Source organism: Rhinolophus hipposideros (genome assembly GCF_964194185.1).
Source record: "Rhinolophus hipposideros genome assembly, chromosome: 14".
Classification (NCBI taxonomy): Eukaryota; Metazoa; Chordata; class Mammalia; order Chiroptera; family Rhinolophidae; genus Rhinolophus; species Rhinolophus hipposideros.
This window is the reverse complement of record NC_138060.1, coordinates 27180052-27196993: the sequence shown is the minus strand read 5'-3', so window position 1 is coordinate 27196993 and position 16942 is coordinate 27180052. Positions and strand designations below refer to the sequence as shown.

Here is a 16942-nt window from a genome sequence, read left to right as displayed (position 1 = left end):
GACATGTGTCTACCATTCTAGTATCCTTCAGAGTGTTTCACTGCCCTAAGAATCCTCGATGCTCTGCTTATTCATCCCTCCCCCCTCCACCCAATCTGTGGCAACCGCTGATCTTTTTACTGTCTTCATTGTTTTGCCTTTTCCAGAATGTCACATAGTTAGAATTGTACAGTATTCAGCCTTTTCAGATTGGCTTATTTTACTTAATAATGCGCATGTATGGTTTCTCCATGTGTCTTCATAGCATGATAGCTCATTTCATTTTACCGCTGAATAATATTTTATTGTTTGGATATCCACATTTTATTTATCCATTATCCAAATGCTGTTCACTTACTGAACAACATTTTGGTTGCTTCCAGGTTTTGGCAATTATGAATAAAGCTGTTGTATGCATCTGTATTCAGGTTTTTAAAAAATTATTTCTGTATATCTTATAGCTTTTTTTGTTCCTCCTTTTTTTTTCTCTCACTGCTTTTCTTTGTGTTTTCTTGATATTTTGGTAGTAATATGTTTTGAAATACTTTTTACTTCCTTTACTGTATGAGGTCGGACAATTCAGTTTGCGAACTTGTTGCAATGCTGTTGCTCACCTTTTTTTTTTTTATATCAGAGGGATTATTCATTATGAATTTGTTCCAACTGGACAGTTAACCAAGTTTTACTATTTGGAAGTGCTGAAAAGGCTGCGTCTAAAAGTTAGACCTGAATTTTTCGCCAACGATTCATGGCTCTTGCCTCACGGCAATGCACCAGCTCTCACCGCACTGTCTGTGAGGGAGTTTTTAGCCAGTAAACAAGTAACTGTATTGGAACACCCTCCCTCCCCTCCTTATCTGGACCCAGTGACTTCTTTCTTTACCCAAAGATAAAGGAAATATTGAAAGGAAGACATTTTGATGATATTCAGGACATCAAGGGTAATACGACGACAGCTCTGATGGCCATTCCAGAAAGAGTTCCAAAATTGCTTTGAAGGGTGGTCTAGGCGCTGGTGTTGGTGCATAGCTGCCCAAGGGGAGTACTTCACAGGTGACCATACTGATATTCAGCAATGAGGTATGTAGCACTTTTTGTAGGTCGAGTGGTCGAGTTCGCGAACTTAATTGTGCGACCTCATATAGTCTGTACTTTCTTTGTGTTTACTTCCCTGTCCACGCTGGCCTCCCCCTCTGCTGCAGCATGAGTGGGTGCACCAAAGTCACACAGTTTCCTGCTCCTTTCACTGGAATGCGGTCTTGAGTTTACAGTGTCCCAGGTACTGTAGCTTCTCAACTGTTCTGAGTTTTCACAGTGGTATTCTGGTCTATTGTTGTTCACTCTGTCAACGTGGGAGAAGAATGGCCTGTATCTTCCTAATCTGCCATTTTACTGATGTCACTCTCCCTAGTATCCTTTCATAAGATGTAGGTAAAAGGGAATCATAGATGTAATATTTTTATTATTTTTATTTTTTAAAGATTTTATTGGGGAAAGGGAACAGGACTTTATTGGGGAACAGTGTGTACTTCCAGGACTTTTTCCAAGTCAAGTTGTTGTCCTTTCCGTCTTAGTTGTGGAGGGCGCAGCTCAGCGCCAGGTCCAGTTGCCGTTGCCAGTTGCAGGGGACGCAGCCCACCATCCCTTGCGGGAGTCGAACTGGCAACCCTGTGGTTGAGAGGACGCATTACAACCAACTGAGCCATCCGGGAGCTCAGCAGCAGCTCAGCTCAAGGTGCTGTGTTCAATCTTAGTTGCAGGGGGCGCTGCCCACCATCCCTTGCAGGAATCGAGGAATTGAACTGGCAACCTTGTGGTTGAGAGCCCACTGGCTCATGTGGGAATCAAACCGGCAGCCTTCGGAGTTAGGAGCATGGAGCTCTAACCGCCTGAGCCACCGGTCCGGAACCTAGATGTAATATTTTGAACTTCAGTGAGACATTTAGTTTTGTTCTTTGGTGAGGTTCACGTCTACAAACAGAGAAAATTAAATCTAAAGTTGTGATAGCCCAATGTTAGAGTTTACGTAATATTTTATATGGGAATAAATAAATAAGGTAATAGAACAGTTACATATCAATCCTATCAGGTGAGACCATGTTTTCTTTTAAGGTTCTTGGGCATTCCTCAAATATTTATTAAATGTCTACTATGTGTAAGGTACTGGGCAATTGGAATACACAAAGTATGAGATGTAATCCTCCAAGGTACTCATTTTTAATTTGATCAAAGACAACCTTAATGCATAAAAAACTGAAAAACAGTACAGGACCTAATTAGCTAATGCAGAAGTATAAGAGCTATCAGTATGAGTTAAACAGAAACAGAAATGACAGTGAACTGAAGTGGACGAAGCGGGCTTCTAAAATAAGTGAATTTGGGCTAGACCTTGAGAGCGCAGTAGGATCATATCTTAGTATCCTGAAGAAAAAAAATCATACATCCCAAAGTAGACATGTACAGATAAGTATTGTTTGTACTAGCAAATATGTAGAAATAATCTAAATAGTAAGAAAATGGCAAAATCTGTTCTACCTATACCATGGAATACTGTGCAACAATTAAATAGTGGAGATCCATATGTACTGACAAAATTTTCTAAACAAATTGTTGAAATTTTTAAAAAAGGGTATCTTAGTTTATTTGGGCTTCTATAACAAAATACCACAGCCTGGGTAGTTTATAAAGAACAGAATTTATTTCTCACAGCTCTGGGAGCTGGAAGTCTGAGATCAGGATGCCAGCGTGGTGGGGTGAGGGCTCCCTTTGGGGCTGGCTGTAGAGTTCTCCTTTGTATCCTCATGTGGAAAGAGATAGGGGGTTCTGCGGGCTCTCTTTACCAAGAGCACTAATCCCATCACATTGGGCTTGAGGATTTCAATATACCAATTTTGGGAGGACACAAACATTCAAAGCATAACAAAAGTTTTAAATAATTTGTATATGAGTTGGGTTAGAAAACAAAGCAAGCTAGCCTACAGATAATACTGCAGACTTTTATAAGTAAATAATACATAAATCCTTGGTAAAGGAAGGATAAATTGATAACAGGTGGTTATAGTAATTAAGCATTCATAAATTACTTATATAATTAAAAATAAAAATCTCAGATGAAAATTTATCAAAACACTTATAGTGGTTACTTTTATATGGTGATGTTATTAACAAATTTTCTTATTTATATTTTACTGTATTTTCTAAGGTTTTATAGGAAATATTTTATTGGAAAATGTTAAGTTATAAGGAGTCATTTATAAATGGGAGATAAATAACTGACAAATAGTAAAATTAATTCCTTCAAAATGGCATAGAAGAATAGGTAGAATTTAATTAGGTGGAAAGATCAAGGCGTTTTGGGGGATGGGAGATGGTTGAAGGAGAGAGAAGGAAATCCAGAATGTCTTAGGAACTTAAAGTTTTATAGAGCCATCAAGCCACTGCCTTATATTTTAAGTCATTCATTCAATAACGTTTAAGGGCCTAGTAAGTAGGTGCCAGAATACCACTATTGGCATATTAGGTCTCCGTCCTTAAGGAACGTATGTTTTGATGAGGGGGACGCAGACAAGGAAAATACAATACAGTACAGTAAGGAAGAGTCAGTTGGTACGGTGGAGACAGGAATTGGTGAGGGTTGATAGAGAAGGTTTTCCTGAAGGAACAGAAGTCTAAGCTGAGATTTGGAGTTAAGTTGAAAGTAGTGTGAGAGGGAAAGTAGGGACCAGCATATGAAACACCATGTAAATTATTTTAAGGACTTGATTTTATAGTGTTTAAATATTTTGTATATTACATTTGTTGTTAGGCACTTAGTAGGCACGAAATAAACTCTGTCCCCATCTCTCTTCCCTTCTCTCCCTCGTATGTATTCACTGCAGGTGATGGATGGCATGTGTTTTTTTGGAGGAAATTGATGCAAACCCTAAAACATTGCTGGTATGAAAGGAGGCAACCTTAATTTAGCATATTTCAAAGAGTCATGTCCAGTTTACCAAAATAAAAATGTTATTTGACATAATTGGCTGCTGTTTAAATCAACCATCACGATGAGTTAATTACGGAATTAAATACGATCAAGTATTCAAATTATTTGATCATCAACAACTGTGATCTTCTTACTACTTAATAAATTATACTACTTTCAGGGGTATTTATATTTTCAGTGGCTTGGAGTTTTGTAAATAACAAGTTACTTCATCTTAGGTAGGTAAAATGTGGTATCTGTTGTGGGATTCCCAAAAGAAATTTGTTTCTGCAAGGGAGAAATCTCGTATCATTTAAGGGGCCTGAATTGCTACAGGGAATTCTGAAACTGGCAGCACTATTTATGAAACTTCTTGAAAATAGATTTCCTCCCTCTTTGTTTTGAAGGTAGACAAGAATGAAAAAAGAATCATAACTTCTGTAAAGAGAGAACTTATCACATTATTATTTATAAATGATGGGCTATTCCAATTTGGACAGTTTAAAGAAAAATAGTTAACAAACAGGTGAAATTTAGAAAGGAGGAATAAATGAATTTTGTTACAATCTACATTCCCATTCTGCAAGCAAAATAATATTCTGAACACTCCAGGCTTGTAAGATGTTGCCTTATAACATGTGTTAGCGTGGGAAAACAATTTTACTTACCACTTGATTCACACCTCTGGGTCTTTAATTCGTGTTTTTTTCCACTGCATAGAATGCCTTTCCCCTTTTTTTTTGTTCATTTGCAGTATTCCTATTCAACTTCAGAGACTCCAATTTTAAGACTTTTCTTCTACCCCAGAAAGTTTATCACTCCCTCCTTTGTGCCGCTGCTGTCCCCGCTATTATAGCACTTGTCACATTATATTATCACTGCTATTAAAGCATTTGCCACATTTATGACAATTGTTTTAAGTTTTCTATTTATTAGATTGTGATGTCCTTACATAAGGGAAATGTATCATTCCATGTCAAGTGTCTGGTGTCATAAATGCTTATTTAGCATGAATGAAAAGGGGCTTTCTGAAATGACATGGTATTGCATAATAAAAGCCTATTAAAGGTTAAAGGCTTACGGTTTTTTGGATTGGTAGCTGGCACTGCGCAGTTATTTCTGGGTTATCCCAGAAAGCTGGTTAAAACACACAGTGTTGTTTGAACAATAAGATTTATTTAATATAACTTATAAGACTGGATATCAAAGAGATAAAGGAGGAACTGTAAACATATTACTACTTCAGATGTGCCAGGCTGTAGGAAACTCACTCATAACTTAAAGTATAAAAGTTCATGTTTTCAAAATGGGATAATTACTCAGTTTACAAAAAAAATTGCTACCTGAGTATCTTAAGTAGTGTTCTTTTTTAGAGCATTTTAGATTATGAAAAATAGGAAGAAGCATGGTGTAATAGAAAAAGCAGTGTAGTGAAATCTGGGTATTTGGGGTTCTAGTCCTGACTCTTAATACCAACTCTGTGATTTGGAGCAAGTTTGAAAAACTCTTTGAACTTTATTTTCCTCTCTGTAAAAATGTAGTTTGTGATACATGATATTCAATAATATAAAACTTTAATATCAACTTATTTTAAAAATGTGTTTATAGAGAATTTTAAGAATGAAGCTGGTGCAAAGGGAGTTTTGAATATAGAAACCATCTAAATTGGGATGATTATTTAAATTTCATAAGTATTCATCTAAGGTATTTGTGGTATATCTTTTTAGTGACAAAACAAACCAGAAAACAGATTAGTTCGAGTTTTGTAAAACAAACAAACATGTATATGTTTATACATGTTCAGGAAAACATACAGTAAGATAAAATATTACTGTTACCTCTAGTGTGGGGTTATATATGATAGGTAAAACAAGGAGAATAAAATAATATTTTCTTTTTTTTCCTACGTGATGAAGAAAAACTTAAAAGACCATTTCATAAAGACCATTTGTGGCTTTGAAATTAGATTATTATTTTACATATAAGTAAAGAAAATGTGTTGGGGACTGACTGGGTTCAACATGTCAAAGACAGGATTCTTTTTCTGATTCCCAGTTTTACTAAGAACTGTTAACCTATGGTGGAAAGAAGACAAGACCGCTTAGTGATTGATGTTCAGCTCTTAGTTATAATAGGGGCACAGTTCTTAACGTGGGGTCTACGGATGAGCTTTAGGGGAATCCATGGATGGTTTGAAATTGTTTCAAAAACACTGTGTATGTCTATTCATTTCATGTATGTCACTCCAGTGACTGAGTCCGTAGCTTTTAACAGATTCACGAAGAGTGCAAGAAAACAGATTCATGAAGAGTGCAAGAAAGTATTGAGAATTCCCTGGACAATTCTTGTCTGCCTCCACATAGAATATAAGATGTGGATTTTCAGTCACAGACTACTGAAAATGACATTGTTTATTTGGGTCCTAGAGTAATAAAGAAATGATTATAGAGCTGTTAATTTTTCTCTAGTTATGCATTTCTATCTTTCCTGCTATTCTTTTGTAACCTTTGAACTTGGTCTCCTGTTTTCATCTAAAAATCTGTCAGATTCCTCAAAACAGAGTAAAGAGGATCATTTCAGTTTTTCAGCTTTTTATCAAGGAATGAATTTCAATCATGCACTCAAATGATTTTTAACAAGTTTCGTATCATTTAAACAATTAGAGTTTTATTTTTATTTTAATAGACAAAAATGAGTTAAGTTCCATCCTTTTGATGACACTGTCCTTTTAATCCATGTCTTTTTTATGTATATCTGGAACTTTGAGGATTTATGATTGATATTTAATGTGTACCCTGGTCTGTAGACTTTTGACATTTTTTTCTAATTCCTTTTATCATCTTTCCTTTTCTGGGGGGTGATGTGGGATTAGAAATAATCTTGCAACAATGATCTGGGATTCCAGTTGCTTTATCAGAAATACCTCATGTTTATATTTAAAGACAGTATGTCTTTCTGTAAAGAATTTCATTATTTCCACTGACATGTCATTAATTCTTCCTGTATTCCCAGGAAAAGTTTTCTGAGTACTTGGTTTCATTCTGTGTAGGAGAAAACTGGAGGTATTGGTACTCTTACCATTTAAAAAACAAAGAAAGCACAGAACTCAGGTTCTCAGTCAACCTACTTTTCACCTGGAATTAAGTTTCAATCAGTTAGTTTAAATATTAGGTTACATTGCATAGTCTGAACCTAGATTGAAGGAGTCTTCACTTTCAGTCATAGTTGTTGATCTAAAAGTTTCTTTAGCTTAAGAATTTCACAAAGAGTTCAATTAAATAATGTTCAACCTTTTATCATTCAAGGTTTTTGGAATAAAATTTTTATATATACATTTCGGTTAGAGTAATTTTTTACCTTGGCATTTTATTGTTTGTTTGAATTTGGAATATCTTTTCTACTCTTCCCTAAGGTAGTGTGAAGTGTGTGTGTGTGTGTCATTTTAAGTGAATTGTTAAAAATTGTACATCATATTTGGTGATAATTGAAAACCAGTAATATGTGATATTAGCATAGTTGAGAATAACCGTTGCATAAAGACCTATTTTTTCTTTTTAAATTCCCTTTTCACTTTTCTTGCCTGGTGAAAAAGAATTAGTAACACTACATGGTTCACTCATAATATTATGAGAGAAGATTCCTGTTTTACTTATCTGAACAGTTGGGATATTAATACAGATTTCACAGGGTTACTTGAGAAATCACTGGGATAATAGATATGAAATGCTTAACACAGCGACTGCACCATAGTAGGATCATCCCACCAAAGGCTGTATGCAGCATAAAACGTGTAACCATGCTTACATGGAATTGAGAATCACTGGAGCAGGGAAAGATTAATAAATGCCAACAAGTTCTGCCCTGGTCAGTTATTAAACTCATTCAGAAGTAATGGACAATTCAGAGAGGAGCATGTAGAGTAGCAAGTTTCATTAAATGAAGCTTTATTCTTATATTGGTTGTCTGGAAACAGAATCAAATAGATAGGAAGAAACTGGCAAATGATAGCAAAGTATTTTTTATCTTTGGAATTGCCCTCATATTGCCATTTTTCATAACCTCTTTTACCTGCATTAATTTACTCTAAGTTCCTTTTGTTTTGTGTGTAGATTTTTAAAAATTACAGTGTTCTAATGAGAGAGGGCGATCACTCCAGGAGGCGGCTTTAATTTGTCGAACTTCCTAACGAAGTTGAAGTCACCCTCAGAGCTCGCCTCTGCACCTGACATTCCTTCCCAGGGCGGGACCCCACCCTGTGAATAGGAGGAAAGGCTTGGCCAATTACGGGAGACAAAGCCGGACAGCTGCCGAGCTCAGTTGGGAGGAGTTTTTCCTTCTCCGAGCGGAGCTGGTACAGTCGGGGGCTTTTTGCCACGTCTCTTTATTCCCATTATCTCCCCCAGTGGGTTACCGGAGGTGGAGGTTGAGAAGGGGTGTTACAGTTTGCAGGGGACCCTCTTCCACTGGAGGAATTGTTGCGGGTGCCAGTTTTCTACCGGAGGCAGTGGCTTTCTGACCCCGGCGCGCCACTCCTCCTCCCACACAGACCAGAACATCAGGTTTGTCGTCCCAGAGTCTCAGGTGGCACCACGGCGGCGTCCTGGGCTCCTGGTGTGGTGGGAAGGGAAGGGGTGGTCCTCTGTCTGGACCCCTGACGGCTGACTCACAGGAAGTGCTCGCAGCGCTTGGCACTGGGCGAAGCCGCTCCCGCATTCGGCCCCTCCCAGCCGCGGTCCACCCGCCCGCTCCGGCTTAGGCTTTGCAGTAGCTCCCGATAGAACAATGAAGTGGTTCCAAGTTGGCTAAGACTCCCCGGGAAATTCTTTGGACTTCTGTGACAGTCTTCAAAATGTTTTGCCACCGACTTTTCCAAGAGGCTGTTTTTTAAAAACCCTGCCCCTTCGTGGATTGCTTTGTCTGAAGATTACTCAGGGTGACCATGGTCCAGCGCTTTAGCCTGAGGAGGCAGCTATCCAAGGTGGGTAGCTTTGAGTAGCCCTGTGTGTGTGTTTAGGGGAAACTCTCCCTCGCTTTGGCATGGCTTCCTTTTTCTCTAGCACTGTTCTGTCAAGCCTGCCTTCCTCTAGCACTAAGGAGGGGTTGGGGGAGGAAGCGCTGCCTTTTGTTCTTTTCTCTGACAGACACAAAGGTTTAAGGCTGACTGCCCTGGCAACCCCAGATTTGGTTCCCTTAAAACTAGAGCTGTCATCTGTGAATATGGAGAAAGTTGTAGTTTGCTGCTCAGACACAATTTCCAGAGGGTGTGCATGAAAGAGAGAATAGTGGGTAAAAAGTGCATATTTAATTAGCTGTTAATCTAGTAGCTTGTTGACCAAAATGAGAAAACCTTGTTGGTCTGTGAAATCAGTGCTTTCATACAAAATTTAGTATTAAAGTGGAGAAAACTACCATAAAATAATTCAGTCAGCAAGACCCGCATATGAAAATGTTAAAATGAACGATCGTGTTAAGAAACTCGCATACTTAATGAAGGAGTGTGTAGAAAGCAGTAACCAGAGGCTCAAATAAATTTTTACAGAGTTCTGTTTGATAAACAGGTTTCCTGAGTATAGCTTTCGTGGTAAAGTTCTTTTAGTCTAAGAAAATCATACATAAATTTTTTAAAAAGAGCAAAGCCCCCTTTGAATAGGGGCTGCTGATTTTATGAATCAGTCCTGGCAGTGGCCAGCTTTCTCTTGACCACCCGGTCTTTGAGCTCTCTTTTTAACAAGTACAGAAACTAGTTTAGAAAGAGGTGTGCTGAGAATTGAGCTTGATTTCAAAAACCAGTTTGTTCTTTGACAGCTCTTTTAAAAATATAGCAGTTGGTGGTTAAATTGTGTCACAGTTCATTCCCTGCAGACAGCAGCTTAAACAAATAGTAAATCAGTAGGCATTTTTCGTTTCCTTGATTGTTAGACTTGTTAGATCCTAAAATGTGTTATTATCAGAAGGCCTTTATTTAGTTCCTCATAGGTGACCTCAGTGTAGAAAATGTGTATTCAAGCAAAAATGAACAAAGCTCTTGCCTCCATCTCCATGTTAAATTTCATCTTTTATATTGGATCTCCAAGCTTAACAGGAACTTCTTAGGTGTATTCAAATGAAGCTCCCTTGCTTTCCTTCTTCCTTTTCCAGGTTGGGAGGGAGGGTGATAGGAAGCCCGCAAATTTCTCCTAAACAATAAAAAATCATTTTTGTTTCTACTTCAACAACCTCTAGTTCAAGTATTTTCAAATATGTAGTACATTTAAAAAGCAGAAGATGTGTGGATTGTTAGGGCAGTGACATTTCTACACGAGTATCTGAAACAGTTGAGAGCCAGGTGGTAATTTTCTAAATAGAAAAGAACTGCATTCTAGGTATTTTGCTACCAGTATTTCTCTCCCAATTATTTTTTTAGCTTAAACTACTCTTTGCTATATGTATGACTTAAACTACATACATGCTACATGTATGACTGATTTGTAGAAAAGACACTTTTGGGGGACTTAGCACATCTCTATAAAATGAAGAAATAAAAGGTACATTATAAAAACACTCAAAGATGTAACCTCTTTTAATTTCTTTTCTAAAGTCCCGCCTCCATTTTAACGTGGTTTCTGGGTACTATAATAGATGGTCAGGACCTAATCTAAGGAAATTTGTTTTCTATCAAATACCCTTAATTTAGTATCTGTCTCAGTAGTGAATTTAAAAAATAATATTCTTAATTGTTTCAGTTGGTGTGGCTCTAAATATGGAGAAGCTGAATAGTTATGTCCCTAAGTTTTTTTTTAATTGCATTGAATGCACTGTGTCTCTATTCTGTTCTTTTCAGCTAAATCCATGCTAACCTGAGAACAGAGGACCTGTCGTACCCTAATGTATGGTATTTCTGACACACATTGAACACTTCAAGTGAAATGGGTATTTTGTAGGTCAAGAACAGTTGAACAATGGCAGTTTCAAGTATTTAGTAACAAGTATTTTTGCAAATAAGACATAATCTTCCACAAGAGTGAGCTTAAGATCTCATATTTCAAACAATTGCCTATTTTGATCTTTAAATTCTGTTGGAAAATTTCTGAAACTATAAGCTGTTTCCAATGATTTTAGACTTAGTATCTAATTTAGATGCTTTTTATCCTGAATTTGATACAGCCATGTTTACTTGCGCTGGATATTTTCCCCTAGAATATTCATTCAAATGATTCTTCTAGGCTAATGGATGTTCACATCTGAACTAAGTGAAAAGGAGGAAGTAAATTAAGAAATAGATGAAGTAAAAATTTTCATTTTTTAGAGAGAAATGCTTATTCTCTTTGACAAGATCCTAGTTACCTGACTCCCAGAAAAGTTCTCTCTTTTCCTTGCCATTTTAGATTATTTACTTCCTATATTTTCTCACATGTGACTTCAGAAATATTAACTAAGGAAAGCTTTTTTCCCCTGCCCTAACTAAGTGCTCTGCATGAGCCAGCCAAAATAGTCTGAAACCTGACAATGTGGACATTTCATTTAATTCTCTTAATGATCCTTTAAGTTAGGTGGTATTGGCTTCATTTTGTCATTAAAGAAACAGGTTCAGAGGAGTTAAGCCTTTTGCCCAAGATCAGCAGGAGGTGGAGTCAGGTCCAAACTTAGGTCTAACTCTGAACCCATTTTGTTTCCCCACACCAACTGCCTGTATAAACCTTTGATGTATCAGTCATTCTACTATCATGGTCTCTGATATTGCTCCATATGTTTATCCATGCTTATAGAAAACAGTATAGTAAATAACTTTGGTAACTTCCTTCGAACAGCCCTTTACCAGAGAGCTGAAATTAGTATCTAATAGAGTTTAAATTTATCAGTAAAATTTAATGTTTCCCACAATTAAAGTTGTTTTCTTTGGCCAGAGAATCATCAGTTGGAATAAGATGACTGATTTAATAAAGCCATATTACATTTAGTTGAAGATCAACTGCATGCATTTATATGAAACTTTGTACTGTCTTTTAAATTTTTTCTGTTAAGGAGAAAAATTTATTCTTGAATTTCTATAATAATTTTTAAGGGATGGAATACAATGAGTTAGACATTCAGAAAGTCTTGTCTTCACTGACTCTAGCTCTACCCTCACCACACACATTTTTCAAATGGGTAATAGGAAGTCAGTTTTTTCCTTCTTTTCCAGGAAGTTGAGTTTTTTAGAAGGTATGATTAAAAACTGAGGAGGCTTTGAAAAATGGTTTTAAGATTGATTATTTCATTAAAATATTACACCCTTTTATTTTACTTTTGAATGGTAATCATTTCCATTGTTCAAAAATTAAAAATTACCGAACTGAAATCTTGCTTCCAACCATGTGTTTTCAGTTAGTTCATATCCTTCCCTCCATAGGTAACCAGTTTCTTGTTTATCTTTCCGTTGTTTGTTTACATATATGTAAGAAAATGTGAGCATATATTTTGACCTTTCTGAAACGAAAGGTAAGTGCTATACAGGTTGCTCTAAGGTAATAGCTTGAACTTTAATTTTCCAGGTAAGCGTCTGAATAGTTTCCCAGTTTGGGGTTCACATTTTCATGGGAGGCCTACTTTCTAAGATAGCCACACAGAATCCAGTTTCTATATCAAAGATAATTAACAGCAAATCAATGATGACTTGATTCTTTTTCAGTCATCCGCATTTCCTTTCCTACTCAGTTTTGCTATATTAAAATTTTTCATATGGTGGAAAAAAATATAGAAGATAAAAATCATGCCCATATGTCCTGGGTTGGCCTGTGTAGAGATTAATGTATAAAAAATAGGAGTTGTTTTTTCCCCCCAGTTCTGCTGTTGATTTATTGAAATCATTTAATCCAGACTTGTAGAGCACTTGAAAATATTTTTATCTAAAACTATTATTCTTGCATAACCTTTATACAATGTAAGGCGAGGCTGCTTCCCTCGCTTGGGTCAGCACACCTCATGTCTTGGAGAATACTCTCTTTTACTGATAAACTTCTTGATGTCCTATGCTGTGCACACACACACACACACACACACACAAATATTATTCTTGCCCTTTCTACATTTGATAGTGTCCTGTTATTTGGTAGCAGGTTGGTATCAGCTTAAGAAACTTGAGATTTAGAGAAGTGTTCATCATAATTTGAATTCTTAATATAAACTGTTATTTTTTCAAAAGTAGTTTCCTTTGAATTTCTACCTGATTTCTTTTGGATTTGTGACCTGTGATAATATACATGACCGATTTGATCTTTTTGTGAATACATTCATATTTGTAAAAGGAATAGGGATCTCTCATTTCCATCTTAAGTAAATTAAATAGGGTCTTTTTAAAGTGTTTTGATGGCTACAATGGTAAATTTTATGTATATTTTACCACAATTTTTAAAAAGTGTTTTGAACCCTCTTAATGATAAGTATTATATGGGTACAGGGAAGTGATACTCTATGTAATTAATTCAAATACATAGGCAAGGGAGTCAGTACTGGATGGATTCTTCTAAGTAATAAAAATGTATACATCTCTTTTTTTATGCTGTTTTTATTTCATTAATTTTCTCTAAGTTACCTCAGACATTGACTTGCTTCATATTTGGAAATGCAATGTTTTATATTCCTATTTTGCTAGCAGTTAAATGTTACATCTTCCAGTCAATCATTAACCCACTTTTAGGAGGCTTGAATCATGTAGTGGTGTCATCAGCATTATAGGATCATTGTGATGTGTCACATAAGTAAAATAGGGAGACTGACGATGCTCTGCTGTTATATGAAATGAGACCCTGAGTAAGATCAATTTCCGTACATTGTAGGTGTGGTGGGAATAGGTAAGGAAGGACTAGAGAATGGCATTCCTACTCAAATTTATTGGCAATAATAGGTTAAAATAGAGAAACTAATTTAGAAATATGTCTTATCACTGAAATATTTTTGTGATATGGATGCTTGACTAGATCTGAGAGAGCGGAATGTTCTACTGAGAGAAGATATTTATATCTCCTTGGAAGTGTGGTTGCCTTTTGGTTTTTTAAGTACACAACTATCATTTGTTTTGATTTGAGCATCATTTTCTTGAGAGAGATGACTTTATTAAATGATTCAATTAGATGATTCTTTGAAGTTGAAATATGTTTACCAAGGGCTGTTAGTTTTGAAGATTAATGAACTTAACATATTTGAAAGTGCCTTGAACACTATAAAGCACTATATTAATTTAAGAATTTGAGGTGATGGTATTTTCATTATTCTGTCATTCTATAAGTATTTTTGGAAAAAAAGTGATTGTATTTTGAAACTGTACTTTGAAACACACACGTTCCCCCACCCCCCCACACCCCTTTTTTATATACATAGGCTATCTTTGCGTAGGTAAAAGTGATTGCCTCTGGGAAGAGGATATGGGAGACTTGGTTTGGGGGTGGGAGGGAGACTTGCTTTCGAAAACTATTTACCATGTATGTACACTTTCTTAAATAATAGCCCTAGTCAAATATGTTAAAGTTCGCAGTGTAGAAGTAAATTTCAGGCTCATTATTCTTCGGTGAAAACTACTGCCAATAGTTGACTTACAGGTTGATGATTGAAAGATGATATTCTTCTGAGCTTGGTATTTTAATCCCAAACATCCTTGTTATTTACAGATTGAAGATAACCTTTTTGTGTAACATGTGAGTTTGTAGTGTAGAATTACCAACTCTTTAAAAATTATTTAAAATGGACTTCTTTGAAGCAAGTTAATACTACTACTTTGATAGCACATTTTGGGAATGGTGTATAAAGGCAGGAACACATTTCACTTGTTATATCTATCTGTACATGTAAGTTGCATGTAATACTTCATATGAAATATTATGATTTACTTTTAATCATTTTGGCCTACATGAGGAAATGAAAATAATTTGCTCCTTTAGACACCCTAGGTTTAATTAGGACTTAACCTCTGCTATATACTTGGACCTGTGACAGAATTCTGCAAAACATGTTGCGTAAGAAGAAAACAATGCAAATGGAACTTGCCTATGGTAGCACAGGACATCTCCATTAAATCTCAATCTGTTCCATCAAATACTTTGTGAGAAGCAGATAATTTTGTCTGTCTTTATTGGAAATTTAATGTTTGAGAAGAATTTAGCTTAAAGCCAGCGGTATCTAAAATCCAGAGGTAGTACATACAATAAACATTTATTTCATAGATTTCCTTTTCATTTAATAAAATTTATCTCTAAGGTGTTTTGTTACTGAAGGTAAGTAAACCATGGCTGGCTGTGTGACTTTGGATAAGTAATTTGACCTCTCTGAAGCTTTCTCTGCATCTGCATTGTAAAATTATGCAATGATCTGTTTGGGTCCAGGTTATAGTACTGAGAAAAATTACTTTAGATAACAAACACCAGAGAAAACTTCCCATTTTATACCCGGAGGGATCTCATTTTAAGCAGTGTTCTGAGCATAAATAAATAAATATGTTCTAATGGACAGACGTAGAGTTTGGTTCCTAGCCAGCTCTGGATATTTCAAATTTGAGAATAGCAAGTAAACTTAGTGAGTTAAGTCATACACTTACGTGTTAGAGTCCAGGCACTGAGAAGATAAACCTTTCTCTTACCTCTTCCTTTTCAGGAGAAAATTTGAAATTTCTTTGTGAAAACAGACATTCCTCTCAATGGAAACTTATACACAACAAATTTTTCTTCACGTGATGGTGTATTGGAACTCAAGTCCATTTTCTTAGACAAAAAAAAAAAAACACTAGAGGAAAAGTTCATCATAACTGGGGAGATAAGACATGTGAAAAACTAAAACTTTTCAGTTTTATGAAATTCATAATAAGTAATATACATTTCAAACAGGGAATTAACTCTTCTTTTGAACCTGAGATAGACTTGAAAAGCCATGTAGAGGAAGCGGGATTTCAGCCGGACCTGAAGGATTTGGATCAGTGGTTCTCAACTTTCCCTTCCCCTGATGCCCCAACATACCTCAAGAATGTGACTTAAGCTCAAGGTGGAATTTTGGGAGGTGATTTGAAAAATCCCTCACCAGTCTGATACATACTCCTGGAGGAAGCCTTTCCTTTGCAAATCATTGAGGTAGATGGAGGACAGGAGGAAAGTATTCCAGGAAGGGGGCAGGATCACCAGATAGGATTTTGTTGAGAGGGAGAGAGAGGCATGTCACATTCAATATCTGTTATTTTTAGGGAATTCTAACATGAACATCCTTTCAAAAATCTAATGTAAGAGTTAGCTTTCTGGGGGAAAATTTAACAGGGTAATTGGGTTGCCAAATTAAATTTCTTAGCTTCTGTGGAGTGAATAGAGGGGTAAATCTAGGAAACATTCTTCTAGATAATATATGTGGATTGTTTTAATATTACTGTTTAGTACATGAAATTTTGACTGCAAGTCTTAACATACTCGTCTAACATTTTTTTATCTGTCTTCTAATTATTAGAAGATAGACAATGAAATGATTCAAACAACACCTGAGTGTAACTGCTCATTTTCTTTTTGGAGTCATATATGCTGAGACTTAGGAAACTAGCCACAAAGGTTGGTCTTAGTTACAAATTCTCTTTGGACACAATCAGAAATTTGACCCAGTGTAGTCTATTCCGTATCTAGTGGTGAATGATTACTTGAGTTTTGTATCTTATGAAATGATGTTGTCAATCACTGTATTCAGATAACACCCAACTATTGGGACTTCAGGATTTTTAGAGCATACAGTATAAATTCTATGTATATTCTCACTTGGAGAGAAGTTGGAACATAGTAAATGTAGAAAGTATTAGGTTGGTGCAAAAGTAATTGCGGTTTTTAAATTTTTTTAACCTTTAAAACCGCAATTACTTTTGCACCAACCTAATAGGTTGTGTATAAAGGTACCTACTTCATTTCTTACTGTTACCAATTGAGCTGTACCCCTTTCTTGCTGTGTTTCAAGTGCACCACAGTTTTGCTTCAGGTCTTTTGCACTTGTTCTTCCTTCTGCCCATAAGGCTTTTTCTCCAAGTAT

The 16942-nt window shown here is 36.1% G+C and overlaps 1 protein-coding gene across 14 annotated transcripts in view; it reads left to right on the top strand.

Moving 5' to 3' along the window:
* The window catches only part of TMCC1 (transmembrane and coiled-coil domain family 1), a 180000-nt gene that overhangs the window by 66470 nt on the left and 96588 nt on the right, over positions 1–16942 (top strand). The window contains exon 1 of one of the 14 annotated variants that reach the window (XM_081073149.1): positions 8229–8921. The exons of the other annotated variants lie outside the window; for them this stretch is intronic. Coding sequence (XP_080929275.1) covers positions 8883–8921 — 39 coding nt within the window. The 5' untranslated portion in view covers positions 8229–8882. Of the gene's footprint in view, positions 1–8228; positions 8922–16942 lie in introns of those variants that run through there. 14 annotated transcript variants of the gene reach the window in all.